The 23829-nt window shown below is 42.7% G+C and overlaps 1 protein-coding gene across 3 annotated transcripts in view; it reads right to left on the bottom strand.

The window, feature by feature from the left end:
• Positions 1-975: 975 nt before the first annotated feature.
• The window catches only part of ogdha (oxoglutarate dehydrogenase a), a 90003-nt gene continuing 67149 nt past the window's right edge, over positions 976-23829 (bottom strand). For all 3 annotated transcript variants that reach the window (XM_024003337.2, XM_024003335.2, XM_024003336.3), the window contains exons 7-23: positions 18579-18725; positions 18383-18473; positions 18064-18243; positions 17003-17131; positions 16678-16857; positions 13010-13162; positions 12812-12914; positions 12602-12730; positions 12221-12371; positions 11903-12030; positions 11228-11406; positions 6555-6626; positions 2227-2352; positions 2071-2143; positions 1789-1952; positions 1429-1583; positions 976-1331 (exon numbers count right to left, since the gene is read on the bottom strand). In XM_024003337.2, the coding sequence (XP_023859105.1) occupies positions 1211-1331; positions 1429-1583; positions 1789-1952; positions 2071-2143; positions 2227-2352; positions 6555-6626; positions 11228-11406; positions 11903-12030; positions 12221-12371; positions 12602-12730; positions 12812-12914; positions 13010-13162; positions 16678-16857; positions 17003-17131; positions 18064-18243; positions 18383-18473; positions 18579-18725 (2281 nt within the window). In that variant the 3' untranslated portion in view covers positions 976-1210. The remainder of the gene's footprint in view (positions 1332-1428; positions 1584-1788; positions 1953-2070; positions 2144-2226; positions 2353-6554; positions 6627-11227; positions 11407-11902; positions 12031-12220; positions 12372-12601; positions 12731-12811; positions 12915-13009; positions 13163-16677; positions 16858-17002; positions 17132-18063; positions 18244-18382; positions 18474-18578; positions 18726-23829) is intronic.

The following is a 23829-nucleotide window of genomic DNA, read 5'->3' as shown; positions in this document are numbered from 1 at the left end:
ATGAGTACATGAGTTGTTGAGAGACATCTAGAGGTGCCAGGTCTAGTTTAATGTCATCTGGATGAGATCAGTGTTTAGCTAGAGTCATGAGAGGACTACATGTAGGGGGGGAAATCAGCTCCAACCTGCTTGCCCTGTTCTGCAGTAGGACAACAAAGCTAGTGGCCATGTATCTAAAGACAGAAGTTGCCCTGACAATGCTGTATGAACAATCCTTTACAAACGTCTCCTATGTGAATTTATATACAAGTGCAAACATGGTACCAACTCATTTGACCAGTTCAACACTCCTTATATATAAATGCAAACATGGTACCAACTCATCTCACTGGTTCATCACTCCAATTTCCCTTATCTAAGTCTCAGCCTCTTTCGCGAGAAATGGTGCAAGATGGATAAAAGAGCATTTGTCATGTTAAATGTACTAGTATTTCACTGAACACAATGTGACAGTGAAAATATTTCCCGTTTCCCGCATTCAATACCTCTTATTCTAATAGGCATTACAAGAATGAGAAAGTTGATTTTAAACTGGTTGCAACAGTTGCCCCGTCCTTTGGCTATGTAAGGAGACCTGGGATGAAACGTGTAAGGAGACGCTTTTCAAAAGGATGACATCATTGTGACAGCAACAGAATGAAACACACAGAAAAATATATAAAGCTTTATAAACAATGTGCTTTGGTTATACACACACACACACACACACACACACACACACACACACACACACACACACACACACACACACACACACACAGGGCTTAAGCAACACCCAACACAACAAGAAGGTTATATTGTTGGTGAGTGGAGTGTTAACCAGAGAAATACAGGTATAGAAAATAAAAACCAAGCTAAGGATCAGACTGTACAAAGGTTCGCTTTCCTGACCCCTGACTGGCTGTCTACTGCTAAATGTGTGGTCTTGAGGCATGTGTCTGATGAAGGTGGGCTAGGGCACGCTGAGACAGGACTAGGGGGAGTCGATGAAGGAGGGCCTGGGTAGGGGAAGATAGCAATGACTTAAATTAACAGGACTGTTGCCGTTGTGGGCTAGAGACAGAGACACCCACTAGGAGAGTAGGCYTGCTCTGAGCGCCAAGTCCAGGGGGTATGTGGGCATATGGGACGGAGGAGGAGAGGCCTCTGGGTTGCAGTGGAGGGTGAAGGATACCCCTTATCCTGGGACAGAGGAAGCGGGAAGAAAGAGTTACATCTGGTCCTTGAAGGCGTCCAGATTGAAGGCAGTGTCCAGGAAATTCTTCAGCTCCACCAGGTGGGCCTTCTTGTTTCCTGTGGCTGGGGCYGCAGCAGGAGGGCGACCAGCATACCTGAASACAMAMGKAATGGGAGAGAGTTTAATAAGAGTTTAACTAAACACAGACACACTTAGGAGAGAGGATAAGAGCAGATGAAGGGTTTGTTTACCAGACTGGCTTGGCGCGATCGATGGTGGTGCGCATGCGGGGTTTGACGTAGTCGTAGTAGCCCTGGTTCTTATGCTCCTCTTGGCACCACACCAGGTCGGCATTGGGGTACTTCTCGCTCTCAGCCTTCACCAGGTCGAAGGGGAAGGGGGACAGCTGCAAACAGAGACCACGTCATGTCATGAAGAAGAGTAAGGTAGCTCGGAAAGCCAAAGGGAGCACCAGTGGTGTTAGGGTGCCGTACACACAGACAATGTGTCAAACGCGTTAGGTCAGGCAAAAGTTCAACTCCTTTCGGCTAAGTATTTTTCTAGAGCATACTGTGGGGGAGCCCTGAGGTGTTGAGTGTGTATGTAGCTACCTGCTCCATGCGAGCAATGGCGACCGTGTCCTCCATGCCGTGGGCTTTGCGTTCCTTGGTGAGTTCGTAGTACACCTTCCCTGTGCAGAAGACGATGCGCTTCACCCCGGCTGGGTTCTGGACCACTGGGCCRTTATCTGGGATCAGGCGCTGGAAGTCTGTGCCTGGAGCACAGCAGGAAGACACAGCAACACTCACCCACTGCCAGACATCCAGAGGGCGTATACACCAGCACTGTCCTTCACAGACATACACACGCCCACACCAAACACACAGTCTTACCTGGCAGCATCTCGTCAAAGTTGGACCTTGCCTCGGGGTGGCGCAGCAGGGATTTGGGGGTGAAAACGATGAGCTAGGAAAAGAGGACAGATCAGAGGACAATGAGCTCTAATAAGCAGCTTTAGGGTAAACATTTTGTTATTGACGGGGACTCACAGGCTTCCTGAAGGGCGCCAGAATCTGCCTCCTCARCACGTGGAAGAAGTTGCCAGGGTTCGAACAGTTGACCACAATCCAGTTGCAGTCATGAAGCTGACGAATGGCAAAGTCTTCTGTGATGGTCTGGTGGAGAGGAGGGTGAGAGGAAAGGGTAAGGACTAAGGCTGTAACGGTGATTCCACGTGACCTGCGTGTCACAGTAACTAGGCTTCTCAAAAACTGTGCTTTGATGCCGCTGATGGTCATTAGTAGCCTACCAAACTTGCTAACGGCCAGTCGCTAATGCTGGTACTCAGCACTATTGTCCATCTAAATCACTATGCTGCAAATGCAAAAACCAAATCAAACACTTCATGAGAGTCCTGGCATTCAGAGTTTGAGTGGAATAGGATCACCTGTTGSGCAGCGAGCTCCTCATAGCTGGTTGACACATGGAATGAAATAAGTGTTCCTGTTAGGCAACATTTTTACAGGCAATGCTATGCAATTGCATGATAAAACAGAGTTGACCTCTATTAAAAAGAGGAGGATCCCATCAACTAGGCCTACTATATTTATTTCTTAACTTTCCATATATTAAGCACATTACTTCGCTTTTCAACCGGAGTAGCCTACATGGCTGGCATGAAAATGAACTGCGGCGAAAAGCTTTCTTCAAATACTATTCAAGTGCATATGGATGACRTCTTTTTACCCTGTCCCAACAGGTGCATGATAATGGCCCATTCTAAATCAAAACTAATTTCACACATACAGTGCATTCGGAAAGTATTCAGACCCCTTCCTTTTCCCCACATTGTTACATTACAGCCTTATTCTGAAATAGATTAAATAGATTGTTTTACTCAATCTACACACAATACCCCATAATGACAACGTGAAGAGTTTATTATAACTTCTGCAAATGTATAAAATGAAATAGTATTCTTTGCTATGCCACTCGAAATTGAGCTCAGGTGCAACCTGTTTCCATTTATCATCCTTGAGATGTTTCTTCAACTTGTAGTCCACCTAYGGTAAATTCAATTGATTGGACATGACTTGGAAAGGCACACACCTGTCTATCTATATAAGGTCCCACAGTTGACAGTGCATGTCAGAGCAAAAACCAAGCCATGAGGTCGAAGGAATTGTCCGTAGAGATCCTTGACAATATTGTGTCAAGGCACAGATCTGGGGAAGTGTACCAAAACATTTCTGCAGCATTGAAGGTCTTCCATTCTTAAATGGAAGAAGTTTGGAACCACCAAGACTCTTCCTAGAGCTGGCCGCCTGTCAAACTGAGCAATCGGGGGAGAAGGGCCTTGGTCAGGGAGGTGACCAAGAACCAAATGGTCACTCTGAAAGAGCTCCAGAGTTCCTCTGTGGAGATGGGAGAACCTTCCAGAAGGACAAGCATCTCTGCAGCACTCAACCAATCAGGCCTTTATGGTAGAGCGGCCAGACGGAAGCCACTCTTCAGTAAAAGGCACAGTACAGCCAGCTTCGAGTTTGCCAAAAGGCAACTAAAGGACTCTGACCATGAGAAACAAGATTCTCTGGTCTGATGAAACCAAGATTGAACTCTTTGGCCTGAATACCAAGCGTCATGCCTGGAGGAAACCTGGCACCATCCCTACGGTGAAGCATGGTGGTGGCAGCTTCATGCTGTGGGGATGTTTTTCAGCAGCAGGGACACTAATCAGGATTGAGGGAAAGAAGTACTCATGACCTCAGACTGGGGCAAAGCTTCAACTTCCAACGGGACAACGACCCTAAGCACACAGCCAAAACAACGCAGGAGTGGCTTCGGGACAAATCCCTGAATGTCCTTGAGTGGCCCAACCAGAGCCCAGACTTGAACCTGATCGAACATCTCTGGAGAGACCTGAAAATAGCTGTGCAGCAACACTCCCCATSCAACCTGACAAACCTTAAGAGGATCTGCAGTGAAAAATGGGAGAAACTCCCCAAATACAGGTGTGCCAAGCTTGTAGTGTCATACCCAAGAAGACTCTTGCCTGTAATCGTTTCTTCAACAAAGTACTGAGTAAAGGGTCTGAATACTTATGTAGATGTGAGTTTTTTTTATTTTTTTTATAAAATTGCAAAATAAATCTAAAAACCTGTTTTGGCTTTGTCATTATGGGTTATTGGGTGTAAAAAAAACAATACAATCGATTTTAGAATAAGGCTGTAACGTAACAAAATGTGGAAAAAGTCAAGGGGTCTGAATATTTTCCAAATGCACTGTAAAGGCGAGATTAAATTGAGAATAATCTTAATGGTGAGAATATTATAACATGTGAATGTTTTCCAGTGTGTTTCCACCTCCTAAGACTAGTTCAAATCATAGTCATATGCATCATGTAGCCTAGCCCATAGGCCTATGTGTGTTGCTAAGGTTTGTATCAGTGTATCAGTTTGTATCAGTGGCTAAATAACTCAAAACGTAGCCTATAGGCCCAAGACACCTGGAACACAGTTGGAGAGCCCATAGCCTACAGCAACTAGCGTGCACAGCCTCACGTCAGAAGTAGATGTTCATTCATGTTTCTCAAATGTCAAGTTTCGAAGTTGTTGCAAACATCAACGTTTAAGGTTAAGTTTAGACATTAACGCCACATTTTTAAGGTTAGGGATAAGTTTAGGCATTAACTTAGAARGGTTAAGTTAAGGCTTAAGGTTTAGGAYAAGCTTAAAACAAAAATTTCAAAAACAACTTATAACCTTTGGAATCAGATGCAGATGCTTACAGTGGCATTAACTCTGAATGGTCAAGGTAAGGGTTAAGGATTGGGATAGGCTTAAAACAAACATGGAAAGGTGGCATCCTATGAAGGTGCCACATTGAAAGTCACTGAGCTCTTCAGTAAGGCCATTCTATAGCCAATGTTTGTCTGTGAAGATTGCATGGCTGTGTGCTCGATTTTATACAACTGTCAGCAACGGCTGTGTCTGAAATAGCCGRATCCACTAATTTGAAGGGGTGTCTACATACTTTTGTATATATAGTGAATATTAGTAGGCTATATGTAAAGACCAGATTAAATTGAGAATAGTCAGTGAAAATATTATCAAGTGCTTGTCAAATTGTGAATGATTGTGTTTGTGCAGCCCGCACAAGAAACAGAGCAGAGCGCTTGTCATTCATGACTCTTTTCAAATCATCATTAGTCACAAAATATCCTTTCTATTTTATTCAGCTCATGTTCAGTTGTATTGGTCTTACTATAAAATAATACCACGGGAATTAAGCAAATCTTACCTGCTAAATGAACTAGTGTAGCCCACAACCATATGGCATAGCCAGATCAGGGCCTAACATAAGGACAACTCAGAATATGTTATGCTGTTCTTCTGAAATAGGCTACATTTTCTTCATATCATAATGTTTATTTACACCTGCCTAAAATAATGGATTTATTGTGATGGTGTAGGCTATATTAAATTGATTTATTAGACTTAAAAAATKTAGAGGTTGAAAAAGGTATGCATCAGCGGCTTATAGGTTATGCGTGGAAGCCGGAAATGCTAAACGTGTTATGTTAATTAATGGTCAATTACCGTGACACTGGTATTTATTTGCATGACAATCACTGACTGACAAAATTTCAGAACCTCTACAGTCCTAGCAAGGACCAGTTCCGGTTTCATCCACATGTAGTCTACATTTCCGCCGATTCTTTATTGTATTCTCACATTAAGTACCATGCCACTGAAGCTTTGGGGGTGTTTAAATTTGAATTTCATATTCTGTTTATGGCACTTCTATATTGTACCCCCTCAGTAGATGTGACCGACGTATACATTTGCTAGTACACAGTGTGCCGGAGACACTTCAACCACCTGTTTCCGTTGCAAAATTACCTTAATATTACCCTAGAGCAGTGGTATACAAAGTCGGGGTCGCGACCCCCCCCCAAATGTAGTAATAACAATAACAAAAAAAATACAGATTATTCTATGGGAAAATATACAAATGTTTTTGAAGATAATCTGAAAAATATAATTTTATTGAGTAAATGTATTTATTGGTTTCTTTTCATGTTGATAAGAGATGAAAATGCAATAAATCGAAGGTTATTTGTTGATGTAAAAATAGAAATGTATAGATTTTAAGATTGTGTCATTAGATTTGGGTTGCGAGAAATTCGTGGGGRAAAAATGTGGTCCCTGCTGAAAAACTTTGAATACCACCGCCTTAGACATAGATTCCACTCTATTTGGAAGGAAATGTCAAGATATGTCAATGTCAGGCATGAACTAGAATACATGAACAGCCTTTGTACTAGCAAATGAACAAGAGGCAGTGCAGAATGATTAGGAGTGAGGGTTTGACCTACCGGGAGCACGTCAGGATCATCGTTGCACATCTGGAGAAATCTCTCTGGACGAGCAGAGGAGTGTTCTGGGCCCTGTGGAGGAGAGCAGTGAGGTCACTAGGGCTGGCACAGAACACCAACGATTATGGAGGAATAAAATAACCGTCATATTAACAATGTTTTTAAAGCAACTTTATTTTCAAGTACAGTACCAGTCAAAAGTTTGGACATCTACTCATGCAAGGGTTTTTCTTWATTTTTTACTAATTTCTWCATTGTAGAATAATAGTGATGACATCAAAACGATGAAATAACACATATGGAATCATGTAGTAACCAAAGAAGTGCAAAATATATCAAAAATATATTTAATATATTTAAATATATATAATCAAAATATATTTTAGATTCTTCAAAGTAGCCACCCTTTGAGTTGAGTTGAGTTTATTTTTACAGGGACAGTGCACATTAATAATCAACGTTTCAGTAAAAGTGCCGGTTTTAGCCAGCCGGGCTAATTTTCAACCGCAGTCCCTGGGCAGGTTATTAAAAACAATTACAATTTAGACAATCATTGAGCAGTGAGCACACGCAGAGCAACATAGGACAAGCAAGACATAGCATACAGACAGAGCAACATAAGACAAGCAAGACGTAGCATACAGACAGAGCAACAAAAAACAGCAAGACAAAATTCATAAAAGCAACAAAGTGTTTCCACACCTCACAAGCTACAGACAACAGACWACATGGAAAGCGGCAATACACAGCTAAGGATTATGTTCACAAATCTGATTGACCTTTAGCCATGMCTTCATGCATTTTGTGAAAGTGTGATATGTGGTGCAGTTATGTGTGTCTGATGGCAGTGTATTACAGACATGGGAAGCGCTCACAGAGAAAGCGGATTTACTAAAGGTGCTTTTCCTTAAGGGAACTATACAGTCACCTCTCATGGCAGACCTTGTGGATCTGCTGCCATATGTTTGGGTTTTCTGTTGAACAAAARTACTGAGTGGAGGGGGAGCCARGCCATTTAGGATCTTGAATACAAGACATGCGTCAGTGTATTGCACAAGATTTTCCCAACTCAGGAGCTCATGCTTTCTGAGGATGTAACAGTGATGATGGCTATTGGGCTTCCTATCAAGCACTTTGAGAGCCTGTTTGTAGACAGACTGAATAGGTTTTAATGTTGTACAGCAAGCTTGGGCCCAACTAGTCAAGCAGTATGTTAAGTGGGGGAGAATCATAGATTTGAAGTACAGTTTTGCTACCTCTGTAGTCAAACAATTTTGTATAAATCGGAAATTAGCTAGGTTGAATTTGGTTATCTGAATGACCTTTTTCACATGCTTTTTAAAAGAGAGGTTGGAATCAAGTATGATGCCAAGGTACTTAAAATCAGATACCACCTGGAGCTTCTCCCCTGACACATAGACATCTGGCTCAGTAGCATCTGTTGCCCTCTTTGTGAAGAACATGCAAACWGTTTTTTTCACATTGAGATGCAAACACGAGTCACTGAGCCACTTTGTAACCTGGACCATTRCAGTAGTGAGTTCTTGTGCAGCTTGTTGTTTGCTCTTTGCATGCACATATATCACTGTATCATCTGCAGACATTTGAACTTCAGACCCAGTACAGACAGAAGGCAGATCATTAATGTACAGGCTGAACAGGAGGGGCCCCAGTATTGACCCTTGGGGCACGCCCACATCATAGCTAAGAGTGGGCGACAGCTCATTGCTCACTCTGACACACTGAGTTCTGCCTTCAAGGTATGATTTCATCCATCTCAAGGCATCGGTGGAAAAGTTGAACTTGGACAATTTTGTGATGAGAATCTCATGGTTAACAGTATCAAAAGCTTTCCTTAGGTCCAGAAACACAGCCCCAACAACACCCCCTTTGTCCATCTTGGACTTTTCAGAAGAAAGCAGTTGGCCGTTAATGTTTCTTTGCCTTGACAGCTTTGCACACGCTTGGCATTCTCAACCAGCTTCACCTGGAATGCTTTTCAAAAAGTCTTGAAGGTTTCCACATATCCTGAGCACAAACCATCTCAGTTGGATTGAGGTCGGGTGATTGTGGAGGCTAGGTCATCTGATCCAACACTCCATCACTGTCCTTYTTGGTCAAATAGCCCTTACACAGCCTGGAGGTGTGTTGGGTCATTGTCCTGCTGAAAAACAAATGATAGTCCCACTAAGCCCAAACCAGATGGGATAGCGTATCACTGCAGAATGCTGTGGTAGCCATGCTGGTTAAGTGTGCCTTGATTTCTAAATAAATCACTGACAGTGTCACCTGCAAAGCACCCCCACACCATCTCCTCCATGCTTCACAGTGGGAACCACACATGCAGAGATAATCCGAAACAAAAACCTCTAATTTGGACTCAGACCAAAGGATATCCACTGGTAAAATGTCCATTGCTCGTGTTTCATGGCCCAAGCAAGTCTTCTTATTATTGGTGTCCTTTAGTAGTGTTTTCTTTGGAGCAATTCAACCATGAAGGCCTGATTCACGCAGTCTCCTCTGAACAGTTGATATTGAGATGTGCCTATTACTTCAACAATGTAAAGCATTTATTTGGGCTGCAACTTCTGAGGCTGGTAACTCTAATGAACTTATCCTCTGCAGCAGAGGTAACTCCGGGTCTTCCTTTCCTGTGGCGGTCCTCATGAGAGCCAGTTTYAATATAGCACTTGATGGTTTTTGCRACTGCACTTGAAGAAACTGTCAAAGTTGTTGAMATTTTCCGGATTGACTGACCTTCATGTCTTAAAGTAATGATGGACTGTTGTTTTGCTTTGCTTATTTGAGCTGTTCTTGTCATAATATGGACTTGGTCTTTTACCAAATAGGGCAATCTTCTGTATACCACCCCTAMCTTGTCACAACACAAACGATTGGCTCAAACTAAAGAAATTCCACAATTTAACTTTTAACAAGGCACACCTGTTAACCTSTCTGGTTAACAGAGCGTCCCACATGGCCCACATCCAGTGAAAATGCAGAGCGCCAAATTCAAATAAATTACTATAAAAATTCAACTTTCATGAAATCACACATGCAATACACCAAATTAAAGCTACACTGGTTGTGAATCCAGCCAACGTGTCAGATTTCAAAAAGGCTTTACGACGAAAGCACACCAAATGATTATGTTAGGTCAGTACAGTCACAGAACAACACAGCCATTTTTCCAGCCAGAGAGGAGTCACAAAAAGCAGAAATAGAGATAAAATGAATCACTAGCCTTTGATGATCTTCATCAGATGACACTCATAGGACTTCATGTTACACAATACATGTATGTTTTGTTTGATAAAATTCATATTTATATCCAAAAATCTGTTTACATTGGCGCGTTATGTTCAGTAATGTTTTGCTTCCAAAACATCTGGCGATTTTGCAGAGAGCCACATCAATTTACAGGAATACTCATCATAAATGTTGATGAAAATACAAGTGTTATGCATGGAACTTTAGATAAACTTCTTCTTAATGCAACCGCTGTTAGATTTCAAAAAAGCTTTACTGAAAAAGCACACCATGCAATAATATGAGTACAGCGCTCAGAGCCCAAACAAGCCAAAGAGATATCCACCATGTTGTGGAGTCAACAAAGTCAGAAATAGCATTATAAATATTCACATACCTTTGATGATCTTCATCAGAATGCACTCCCAGGAATCCCAGTTCCACAATAAACGTTTGATTTGTTCGATAAAGTCCATCATTTATGTCCAAATACCTCCTTTTTGTTCGCGTGTTTAGTACACAATCCAAACTCACGACGCGCGGGCAGGTCCAGGCGAAAGTTCAGACGAAAAGTCATATTACAGTTCGTAGAAACATGTCAAACGAAGTATAGAATCAATCTTTAGGATGTTTTCATCATAAATCTTCAATAATGTTCCAACCGGAGAATTCCTTTGTCTGTAAAAATGCAACGGAACACAGGTCGCTCTCACGTGAACGCGCATGACCAGCTCATGCCACTCTGGCAGACCTCTGACTCATTCAGCTCCCATTCCCCCCTCCTTCACAGTAGAAGCATCAAACAAGGTTCTAAAGACTGTTGACATCCAGTGGAAGCCTTAGGAAGTGAAATAGACACTGTACATTCGATAGGCAATGACTTGAAAAACTACAAACCTCAGATTTTCTTCTCGGGCTTTTGCCTGCCATATGAGTTMTGTTATAYTCACAGACATCATTCAAACAGTTTTAGAAACTTCAGAGTGTTTTCTATCCAAATCTACTAATARTATGCATATATTAGCAACTGGGCCTGAGTAGCAGGCAGTTTACTCTGGGCACCTTATTCATCCAAGCTACTCAATACTGCCCCCCAGTCCCAAAGAAGTTAATTGAAATACATTCCAGGTGACTACCTCATGAAGCTGGTTGAGAAAATGCAGAGCTGTCATCAAGACAAAGGGKGGCTACTTTGAAGAATGTCCCATATAAAATATATTTTGATTTGTTTAAAAAAATGTGGTTACTACATGATTCCATATGTGTTATTTCATAGTTTTGATGTCTTCACTATTATTGTACAATTAATAAAATAGTAAAAATAAAGAAAACCCCTAAAATGAGCATGTAGTGCAAAGGAATGATTATGAACAATTGTTTGAAACGCCATCTCCTCCCTTCAACTGGTGCTCTGGGGTACTCACCATGCCCTCCATGCCGTGGGGCAGCAGCAGGACTATGCCATTCTGGCGGACCCACTTGGCCTGGCCGGGGCAAATGAACTGGTCGATGATGCACTGGGCTGTGTTGTGGAAGTCTCCGAACTGGGCCTCCCACAGGACCAGGGCATTGGGACTGGCCATGGCAAAGCCCAGCTCGAAACCTGACAACAGAGACCGAGGGAAAAAGAGAGAAAGAGAAAGAGAGAATGAGTGAGAATGARAGAGAAWGWGAGGTTCCTAACTCAGGACTCATTTGCCGAGATAGTCAGCGATCAAGGTTAAAATCTCTCCGGGTTGGTGTATCGTTCAAACGGCATGCATGAAGGCAGTTTTGTTGTTAATGCCAATCTCAAAGCTTGCTAGCAAGAGCTGCCCCCACCSAATTGGCTGTCGCGTCACTGAAATTTGAAATGTTGAATGTTGGTTGCTTGCGCTCTCGTCGCAGACAATTAGGTCGCTGTGTGTCTCCTTTCATACAAAATGACTGGTCGCTAGGTCCCCGATTATCTCGCCAAGTGTGAGTCCCCAGTTAGTAGCGGGTGGAGATAGTAGTAAGGGATTATTTGAATGAGAGTTACTGTGATATTTCCCAGTTTCTCTGAATCTGTTTCCATAGTAAATGTTTCCACAGTAAATGTGAGGGMGAGAGCGACTGACCCAGCACGCCGTACTCAGACAGGGAGCTGTTGCAGACGGTGTAGGGGGCCTGGTTGGGGGCCACGTGGTTCATGGGGATGCAAACTCTCTTGTCCACGTTCTGGTCGTGCAGCACATGGTGTCGGTGACTGGCAGGGAGGGAAACACACAGCAGGGACAATGAGGGACAAGAGACAAGATCTACATTCCAAATTGCAGGCTGTACCCTACTTTTGACCAGAGACCATTATTTGGGACACACTCAAGATGACATGCTCAAAAATGGAAACATTTTGTTTGCCTGGGACTGAAAGTCCCTCTCTCTCTCTGTCTCGTCACCTGAAGGTGCCCCTCTCTACGTCCTGGCCGCTGAGGCGAACGTGGATGCCCTCTTTGAGCAGAGAGCCAAAGGCCATGTATTCTCCCAGGGCCCAGTCTACCGTGCGGTTCTTGATCATCTCCCCTCGGGCCTTCAGGATACGGCTCAGACCTACGGAGGAGTGCAAACCAGACACTTGTCACCGGGTGTAAATCTTGCTGTGTGTACACAGAAAAATGTGTGTTTAAAGCCAGAGTTATTAAAAGAGCCATGTCTTCACTCTGCACTTTGGCTCTTTAGCTTTTGACTCTCCCTCCATCAGAGGATTTAAAAGTTAAAAGGCATAGAGATGCCTAATATTATTATGTTCTTAAWTCTATGGTTTAGAGTAGGTTTCCCACCTCCATGGATGGTGAAGTCTTCGACTGGCACTGAGGAGGCCACCTGTCCGATGTGGGTCAGCTCCTCCTCAGTCAGGCCAGTGGACGGACAGGTCAGGCTCTTGGGCTGGCCATCCAGGTTGAAAAAACCTACACATACACACAGGTCCATTATTCACAACACACACACGGCATTGTGCATGTGTGTCTGTGAGCTGTTAACCCACTCACCAGGCCAGGGAGAGTCCAGCCAGTGTTTGATGTGGAGGATCTTCTCATCCTTGGAGCGAACATGTGCCTCCTCACAGATCTTATCATACTTTGCAATCTCCTCCTGTAGAGAGAGGGAAGGCAGAAGTGGAGAGGGTGACTCCTCGGCTCTWCTCTATGGAGAGTGTGTGAGATATAGTCGAAGGGTTGAGCTCTGACCTCGTACTCCTGTCTCGTGACGACCCCCTCTGCGATGAGTTTCTCGCCATACTTCTGCATCACTCCCTTCTGCTTCTTGATCTGCTTGTACATCAGGGGCTGGGTGAACATGGGCTCGTCCATCTCGTTGTGTCCCAAACGCCGGTAGCACACCTGCCGACACACAAACATTGTTAACAAACACACACACAGACAGACCTGCCAACCTTGAAGAATTTTTATGAGCACCAGATCAACGCCGTGGCGGGACCCCCCCTGCGTGCGCGACACCCACACTGCCCAAATAATAAGAATTGTTTAGGCCTAATAAGGTGGTTGGCACTGTAGGCTATAGACTTTATKGGTTCTTGATAATTAGCTGCTCTTCAGTAGCTAACTAGAAATACGTTTAAATGTACAAATCAGGGCTCTCACTAGGACTTTCTGACAAGGTGGTGCTGATGTAGGACTAAAGTTGGATAGAGGAGAGGTCCAGAGGGGGTTACTCAACTGTAACTGCCATTTCCTGAAACCTAAAGTCTTAAATTATATCAAACAACGTAGCCAACACAGAAGACTTGTGTATGATCCTAAATTAAATGGAGGTGGTCTCAATGACACATTTTTCTAGGTTAAATGTAGRGGTAATGACTATTCTAATTAATAGGTGTCTATGTGGATAGTCTAGTGTACTACRAAACAACTGAACTAGGCCTATAAACTTGTTTTAGATCTCCATCCCTGACCTAATCCATCAAGTTAGGTCTGACTATTGGCTACCATTCATTCAACATTTGTGAACTGACTATTATCACATCATTAGCAGTCTACTGTTGACATACAGATATATCAAGAGGACAGATCAAGAACTGATTAATTAACATTTACCTACTAATCTTTAAGTCCAATATAACTTTCTGTGAAGGACGCCATGAGCGGAACAGGGCTTCCATCCACGCAGTGACGCACACTGAACTACCGCAACAGCGCACATGTTTCCTTCCCCGTAAATGAGCTCGCGCCTACTACCTGGCAAGAAAGTGTTCTCGCTTAGTTGACTAAACACTGTAGCCAACTACCTTGTCGTATGAYGCCTTAGCTAAGGTGCTAMCTATGAAATAAGTGGTTATGTGCTTGACTAACACATACAATTTAGGAAAATGTATTTAGTAAACAGTCATTCTCCATTTCCCCCACTTTTTTTCCTCACACATCAGAGGTATCAGACGAAGTGAGGAGCTGCCGTCCAGTTCGAGGGAAGAAAATAGTACTAAGATGACGGGGGTCAGGCTGGAGCAGCTCAGCTAACTTCAGACGGTTGAGTCAAATACCACAATGTGCCAACTAAAAGCCTATTTTTGTGTATTTTAAATCACTTTGTCACATGCGCCGACTACAACAAGTGTTTACCTTACCGTGAAATGCTTACTTACATTTGCTTACTGATTTTAGGGTAGTTTTTCGTATCAGCATACTTTAACACTTCRTCRGGATAGGGGGCGGTGTTTCCACTTTGAACAAATTGCGTGCCCAAACKAAATTTCCTCCTACTCTGTCCCAGAAGGTAATACATGCATATTATTATTACTATTGTATAGAAAACACTCTGAAGTTTCTAAAACTGTTTGAATTATTTCTGTAARTATAACAGAACTCATTTGGCAGACAAAAACCTGAGAAGAGGTCAAAACAGGAAATGAGAACTCGATTTTCAAAACTGTGTCAAATGACACCCCTTGTAGATATGGCTGAACAAACACTGCCTAGCTTCCACTAGATGTCACCGTCTTTAGATTTTAGTCTTATAATTCTACTATAAAGGAGGGGCTCATAGAAGCTGTTTTAGTGAGTGGTCGTCAGAAATTTCAGTCTGCTTTTGCGTGCGAGGGAGAGAGTTCCAATGCTCTTTCTTCAGACAATGAAATTCTCCGGTTGGATCCTTATTGATGACTAATGTAAAAGACAAACTAAATATGGATTGCAAACATCATTTGACCTGTTTCTACGACCTGTAACGGAACTTTTTGAGTTTTTGTCTGGAGGTTTGCTCGTGCGTCATGAAAATGGATTCGTGGGCTGAACATGCTAACAACAAGTGGCTAAATGATGGGCTTTATGGAACTTTTCAGTCGTTTATTGTCGATCTGGGAATCCTGGATGCCTTCTGATGAAGTTATTCGAAGGTAAGTGCATATTTATAGTGTTTTTTTAGCTTTTGTTGACCCCAAAATGGTGACTATTTTTGGCTGGATTGTGCTCTAAACGCCGTTCAGATTAATCTTTTTCCGTAAAGTTTATTTTGAAATCTGACACAGCGGTTGCATAGAGGATAAGTTTATCTTTAATTATGTGAATAACACTAATCTTTTTTTATTTTTTTATTTAATTTTATCCCATTTCCCACAATTTTCGTGGTATCCAATCGCTAGTAATTACTATCTTGTCTCATCGCTACAACTCCCGTACGGGCGTCCTCCGAAGCACAACCCAACCAAGCCGACTGCTTCTTAACACAGCGCGCCTCCAACCCGGAACCAGCCGCACCAATGTGTCGGAGGAAACACCGTGTACCTGGCCCCCTTGGTTAGCGCGCACTGCGCCCGGCCCGCCACAGGAGTCGCTGGAGCGCGATGAGACAAGGATACCTACCGGCCAAACCCTCCCTAACCCGGACGACGCTATGCCAATTGTGCGTCGCCTCCACCGGTCCGCGGCCGGCTGCGACAGAGCCTGGGCGCAACCCAGAGACTCTGGTGGCGCAGCTAGCACTGCGATGCAGTGCCCTAGACCACTGCGCCACCCGGGAGGCCCTACACTTGCATCTTTTATCAATGTTTATTATAGTATTTCTGCAAAATCACCAGATGTTTTGGAATCAAGACATTACTGCATGTAACGCGCCAATGTAAACAGATTTTATATATATAATATATATATATATATATATATATATGCACATTATCGAACAAAACAATAATGTATTGTGTAACATGATGTTATATGACTCATCTGATGAAGAATTTCAAAGGTTAAGTGATTCATTCTATCTCTATTTGGGGGTTTTGTGAAGGCTACCTGTGCTGTGAAAGAAATGTCTGTGCTTTTTTGTATTTGGTGGTGAGCTAACATAAACATACGTGGTGTTTTCGCTGTAAAACATTAAAAAAATCGGACATGTTGGCTGGATTCACAAGATGTTTATCTTTCATTTGCTGTATTGGACTTGTTAATGTGTGAAAGTTAAATATTTCAAAAAAATATTTTGGAATTTCCCGTGCTGCCTTTTCAGTGGAATGTGTGGGGGGGGTTCCGCTAGCGGAACGTGTGTCCTAGACAGGTTAACCTCAAATTACGTGCATGGTACGCAAAATGCGTGCAAGTTGGCAGGTCTGCACACACAAACACACTGGTACTGACACTAATGTTGCCTGCTGTGGACGTCATAAGGCGGGGCTGAACTAACTGGTACTACTGTGTATGTGAGTAAGAAGCCTTCTTTCCCTATATATTTCCTCCTAACCTCTACTTAAGCAGACAGTGGGTTGATATGAACCATTGGGGAACTTTGGAGTAGGGTGAAGTTGCCCCTGATCTTGGGTCAGTTATGAATTTTTCCCCATGAATGGTTAAGGTTAGGATTGGGGGAAGGGAAGCTGATCCTAGATCTGTACCTAGGGAACTATACTCACCAGGTCCACCACCACATCCTTGTGGAAGGTGGCTCTCCACTCGGCGGCCACGTTGCACACGTACACCACAGCCTCAGGGTCGTCAGCATTCACGTGGAAGATGGGAGCATTGACCACCCGGGCCACATCAGTGGGGTACGGAGAGGAGCGCGCCATACGGGGGTCAGTGGTAAAGCCAATCTGGGGGAAGTTAGAGGTTGTGAGGGTTAGCACACCAGCCATTCACACAACCACTGGTTTTCTACCATGGCTGGAACAAAGACTATTTGTATCTTCTCCAGACCAGGTGTGGTCAGTGGTTAGATTGGCGTGTGTGTGCGCACACCTGGTTGTTGACAACCACATGCACCGTGCCGTGGGTGGAGTAGGATGGCAGGTCGCTGAGATGGAAGGTCTCGTACACGACGCCCTGACCGGCGAAGGCAGCATCACCGTGCATTAGAATGGACATCACCTGGAACATAAACATTCCAACATCAAATGCAGAACACTTACAATCCATTCTTGCTTGAGGTAATAACTGTAGGAGTTATTGTTACATATAGAGGCAGATATCACACTATTAAACAATAGACAAGTGTACATTAGAAAATAGGAGAAGGCAGACATGAGTGAATGGATACAGGCTGGTAAAAACAGGAAACTAAGATAAAACAGATAGTAAAATGGCCGAAGCCATACGTGCTTTAAAGTGCATTTATGGAAAGAGCAGGACACCATTATGAAGATTAAATAGAGAGGAAAGGCCATAAGTGCTTAGGGTAAAGGCCATAAGTGCTTAAGGTAAGATAGACATATATTAATTTTAGGAGACAAGAGGGTCCTGCCACCATTATAATCTAATCAAGAGCGGATACAGGTGTTATTGGGCGTAAACAAGCAGGAAGCCTGAAATGAAGGATAATGGTGGCAGATGACCTAGGAGAAGTAATTTAATTAAAGTATGTATTGATCTCATGTGTGTGTGTGTGTGTGTATAAAGACAGAGCCAGTGCTCTGGGAAGGGGTGTGATCCGCGGATCATCCCGGCTTGTGATACATTGTATTAAAAGTCTTTATTGATTTTACAAGTTCTTATAAGAGTGTTATATTTCTGAGACGATTATCCACGACATAACTCATCAAATAAAGTYGGATTGGTGAAAGCGATATGGTGGAAACCATAGTTTCACTCATCCGRGACAGATCAGTGTGTAAGTGAAGGGCAGAAAAAGGGGTGTCTCTTTTTATTTTTTTGGTGCCGAAACCTGGGATCGAACCGAAAGGGTGCCTTTCTACAGTACATAAAAGGACTATGATCTCTGCAAGTACTCCCTTGTCACTCCCTTGAAAAATAAATACGCAGGTATTGAAACCGTGTTCAAAACCAGCGGTGTCGGTCCGTACCTTGTGTCCCTCGGTGTCTCCGCARTAGAACTGCTCGGCCTTGGTCTTGCCCTGCACCACGGGGTCCACAGCCTCCAGGTGGGAGGGGTTGGCCATGAGGGACAGAGTGATGTTGCGGTCCGTCACACGGTTGATCCTCCTGTGGTACATCCCCAGGTGGTACTTGACGTCACCAGAGCCCTGCAACAACAGAGTCAAACATACTAGCAGTAGAATACCGCTAGGCATCTACAATAGAGCCACACATTCAGGCAATTCAGTAGTTGTGTTCCATTTAGTGCAGTCAAGAWTTGCAGTGGGTGGGATAGATGGGACTCGCCTCATCAGCAGCCTCCAGCTTGGAGTCAAACTGGCAGAAGATCTGCTCCAGCTCCTTGCGGATGACGTTGGCCAGCACGTTCAGACGACCCCTAGGAGATTGTGAGCATGTGTCAGAGGAGAGAAGGCTGAAAGTCAAACCATGTTGCAGAAACTCAAGCATCCCCTCCCCTTGTGCTCCTTTTGTTATTACCCACCTGTGTGGCATGCCCATGACGACGTTCTCCACACCCTTCTCGCTGGACTTGTCGATGATGGTCTTGAGGGCGGGGATCAGAGACTCGCAGCCCTCCAGGCCGAAGCGCTTCTCTGACGACCACTTCCTCTGGAGGAACTCCTCGAACCTGCGGTACACAGCGCACGTCGTCAGCACACGGCCATATCCCTTTGGAGAGAAGGACTCCAGAAATCTCCTATGATATTAGTTTGCAGGATTGGTCCAATTCAGGGCTCCAGACAAAAACAATCCCCTGGTGGCACTAACTTTGGTGGTGCCACCCCATGATTTGTTCACATCAAAAATAATCTGTGGCGTGACGCAATAGAAAAATGTGTAATCATTTTATAAAGTCGTTCACTGTGCTTTATTAGGGGTGTAAGACTAAGATGCTATTCAAGAAATATGTTGTTTCATCTAACATGTCCATGCAGGAAGACAAGACCAACAATATTTTTATGTGCAACCTAATCCAGTGACTGTCATGTATTCTGGATTGACAATTAGGCTATTGACATTACATTTTTTGTTCAATARAGATTAATTTGCCTACATCTGTATTTGCACTATTATCATAGGCWAATTTATTTGGGGCTAATTCACCYCCTGAGTAAGTAAAACTCAAAACACATTAGCTATATTGCTAACTCTAAACATAATACCCACTGCTGGTAGCCGTGTATTAATAAAACAGTAAATTCAAAACCTTGGCTACTGCCCAATGACACCTGCACTCGCAAGGGCCGATGTGCATTTCGCACACTCAGCATCTCAAAGCCGAATCAATTATCTTGCTTGTAAAATAGTTGCTAGAGCTCAATATTTAGAGTTGAGAAATAAAAATGATTGACAGAAAGTTGACTCTCCCGTCATCAACATTGACAACAGTAGTTGCTTCTAGGGCTGCACAATGAATAGAATTGTAATCGAAATTGCAATATTGATGTGTGCTACTCAGTCCATTTGTATAGTTTATTACATTTGATGTCTCTCTCCAGTCTCCACGTCTCTCAACTCAATTTCACTTTAAGGGGCTTTATTGGCATGGGAAACATATGTTTACATTGCAAAAGCGAGTGAAATATATAATAAACAACAGTAAAATAAACAAAAAATTAACAGTAAACATTACACTCACAAAAKCTCCAAAAGAATAAAGACATTTCAAATGCCATTATGTCTATATACAGTGTTGTAATGATATGCAAATAGTGAAAGTACAAAATGGAAAATAAATAAACAAATATAGGTTGTGTTTACAATGGTGTTTGTTCTTCACTGGTTGCCCTTTTCTTGTGGCAGCAGGTCACAAAYTTTGTTGCCATGATTGCACACTGGTATTTCACTCAATAGAAATGTGAGTTTATCAAAATGTGATGTTTTCGAAATCTTTGTGGATGTGTGTCATCTGAGGGAAATATGTCTCTCTAATATGGTCAAACATTTGGCAGGAGTTTTGGAAGTGCAGCTCAGTTTCCACCTCATTTTGTGGTCAGTGTGCACATAGCCTGTCTTCTCATGAGAGCCAGGTCTGCCTTTGGTGGCCTTTCTCAATTGCAAATCTGTAAGTGGAGTCAAAGATCCCCTTAATTTTGGGTCAGTCACAGTGGTCAGTTATTCTGCCACTGTGTACTCTGTTTAGGGCCAAATAGCATTCTAGTTTGACTTGTTTTTTTGTAAATTCTATCCAATGTGTCAAGTAATTATAGAAAGCTGTCGATGACGTGGCAGGTGGCAGCGTGGTAGGCACAGCTTGTCCCATGAATTAATCACAAAAATTGAGGATGAACTGATAACTACGAAACAAACATTCTGTATAATATAGAGAATCTGGAACTATTTACTGATCAGCATTTTGATATGCTCGAAAAAGAAATGGATACATCGAAGTGAACAAGAGAAGACCTTTCCTCGAGTTCTGTGAGCGAAACGGGAGGAAAGCCGCAGTCTAAAATTCCAAACTTAACATTAGAGGGGMYGTTTTTATAACCATGTTTCCAGAATATGGAGCATTGCTTACAAGCGAGCAGTTAAAAAAAACGGATTTATTGCCTGGGCTACTGGGGGAGGCTGAGGCCTTAAAAACAGGAATGGATTACAGTACTACAATGATGGAAGAAATACRAGCGSAAAATAAGATATTGAAAACTACCGTGGACTCCCTAAAAGACACTACAGAGAGGCTACGGTATGATAAAACAACGAAAGCCGAATTACTTGATCTAAAGTGCAGAAGTAAGAGAAATAATATTGTTATAATGGGAAAAAAGGAGGATGAAAACTATCAGTCAACRGAGGAAAAAGTCAAGGTGTTCATGAAACGTAATCTCAAGATGACGGACGAACAGGTGCAAACCATTGATTTTCAAAGAGCTCACCAGTTGGTGGCAGAGTAGAGGGAAGGCCCCGCCCGATCGTAGCTATGCTAACCCACTACAAAATTAAAATTGCCTYGTTACAACAGGGTAGAGAATTGAAAAACACCCCATTCTCTATTAATGAACCATTTCCTCATGAAATAGTGGAGTGACGACGTGCCCTGTACCYCACTTTCAAAAGGCTCCGAGCAGAGAAGCAGTGGTTGTGAGTGATAGCTATTTCCTGCGGAAGTAGTCCCCGATACATACTTGCACCGCATTACACAGGACAAATATGGATTCAGAGTTTTTATTTATTTTTACAAACACATTTTTTGCATTAACAACTTTTTTGTTGTTTTTATTCATGCATTATGGAACCRTGGACTTAAAACAAGGTTGGATTTATGGTAATGTAGAATGGGTATGATGAACTTATCCTTTTTCTATTTAGGCAATATGGAACTTTGGACTATATGGACGTAATATCAGGTTTTGATTTAGGGGAAGGCGAGGATGGTTAAGGCTGACGTTTTTYCCCCCCTGATTTTTTTATGCATTTAATTTGAAGATTGTACATTAGAAATACCAAGGTACTTTTTTGTTTGTTTAATATGATATGTCCTAATTGTAGAGGTCGGGTATATTATGACTTAAAAGCTGTTATATAGTGCGGCCCTTGTTTGCCGATGAGAATCGGAATGATTAGCTTTTAAAAACTTAATAAATATAAATACATGTATTATAGGGCTAGGATAAAGGATTATATAGTTAAAAACCTGCATAGGTTCTCTATTGGAATAGGCCTACACGATCCTAAAATAATTGGTATTATCCTTTTACGGGRCGGCAGGTAGCCTAGTGGTTGGGCCAGTAACCGAAAGGTTTCTAGATCGAATCTCTGAGCTAACAAGGTATAAATCTGCTGTTCTGCCCCTGAATAAGGCAGTTAACCCACTGTTCCTAGGCCGTCATTGTAAATAAGAATTTGTTCTTAACTGACTTGCCTAGTTAAAGGTTAAATAAGTAATAATTAAAAAAGAAACATTTAAAAAATAATTCTCAATATAAAAAATATAAAGGGTGATTATTCTTCCGATACACACCGGCAAATGGATGTATTAGGTATTGTCAACAGGGTTGTTGTCTCTAGTGTGTGTGGACTGGTTAACACTGGGATAAAGTGATTAAAGTTAACGGTAGAACTAATGCAATAATTGGCTTATGCACTTCTCTAAGCGAGAGACGGGTGGGTGTATTATATATTTCTATATAAGCTATTTATGCTACCTTTTATATTCTTGAACCTAATGATATTGGCCTAGGTATAAAACAGCCGAGGTGATAGAGCAACGACCCTGGAATAAAAAACAATGTGTAGGGTGGAGAGAGGGTTGGTTTTACAGGTTTACTCGCTCTGGATTGTCAGTACTGCATGTGTTCTTGGATGTCGTGCCGTGGCTGTGTCGGAATCGATTGTGAGTTGAACTTGAGTATGCCTTCCCATAATGGAGTGATGTTTTTTCTTGCCTGAATGATCTGAATCTAAGATTACAGGGACTCTCCGCAACTATATTCAATGTGCGGGACAAAATGTAAGCTATAATTAAGTTGGAGCTCTTCTCTGTCTGCATTAACACACAGGTCTTTCCATCATTGTATGATTTTTTGTATGMAAATGAACTCAAGCTTACGGACAATGTCAAATGTGATATAGCGAAGCACCTTAGTGAGTTGGGTGCGCAAATACTTTCCCGAAACGGATGACACAAACAACTGGATTCGTTATCCCTTTCTTGCCCTGCCTCCAGTCCACTTACCGATGTCTGAACAAGAGCGCCTCATCGAAATTGCAACAAGCRGTTCTGTGAAAATGGAATTAAATCAGAAGCCACTGGATTGGGCTGCGCTCAGAGTATCCTGCCTTGGCAAATCGCGCTGTTAAGACACTGATGCCCTTCGCAACCACGTACCGATGTGAGAGTGGATTCTCGGCCCTCACTAGCATGAAAACTAAATACACACAGACTGTGTGTGGAAAATGATTTAAGACTGAGACTCTCTCCAATACAACCCAACATTGCAGAGTTATGTGCATCCTTTCAAGCACACCCTTCTCATTAACCTGTGGTGAGTTATTCACAATTTTYGATGAACAAATAAAGTTTTACATGTAAKATGGCTAAATAAAGAGCAAATGTATTGATTATTATTATTTGTGCCCTGGTCCTATAAGAGCTCTGTCACTTGCCACGAGCCGGATTGTGACAAAAATCTCACACGCATTCTTATGTTGAATAAATGTGTCGTATCGTGTGTGGCAGGCTTAGAATGACGGGAAAACAACATTTGAGAGTGTGCTGACGCTGGTGCTAGAGGGGGTACGCCGCTGGAGGTTGAATGTTTTAARGGGTACGGGACTATAAAAAGTTTGGGAACCACTGCTCTAGGGCAGCGGTGTCTAGATGGAATTTGATTTCGTAGTCCTGGCAACTGGACCTTTTTTGGAACACCATTATTTTTGCCTTACTAAGATTTACTGTCAGGGCACAGGTCTGACAATCTGTGCAGAAGATCTAGGTGCTGCTGTAGGCCCTCCTTGGTTGGGGACAGACGTACCAGATCATCAGCAACAGTAGACATTTGACTGCAGCTGGGTGCTGCAGACTGTTCTAGTGCACTCACCAATTCGTTGATATATGTTGAAGAGGGTTGGGCTTCAGCTGCATCCCTGTCTCACCCCTCGGTTATGTGGAATGAACGTTTTTTTTGTTGTTACCAATTTTAACCGCACACTTGTTTGTGTACATAGATTTTATAATGTGTTTTTCCCCCAACACCACTTTCCATCAATTTGTATAGCAGACCCTCATG

The sequence above is a fragment of the Salvelinus sp. IW2-2015 genome, linkage group LG15 (assembly GCF_002910315.2).
Source record: "Salvelinus sp. IW2-2015 linkage group LG15, ASM291031v2, whole genome shotgun sequence".
Lineage (NCBI taxonomy): Eukaryota > Metazoa > Chordata > Actinopteri > Salmoniformes > Salmonidae > Salvelinus > Salvelinus sp. IW2-2015.
The sequence above is the reverse complement of the archived record's forward strand: the minus strand, read 5'-3'. Positions and strand labels throughout refer to the sequence as shown.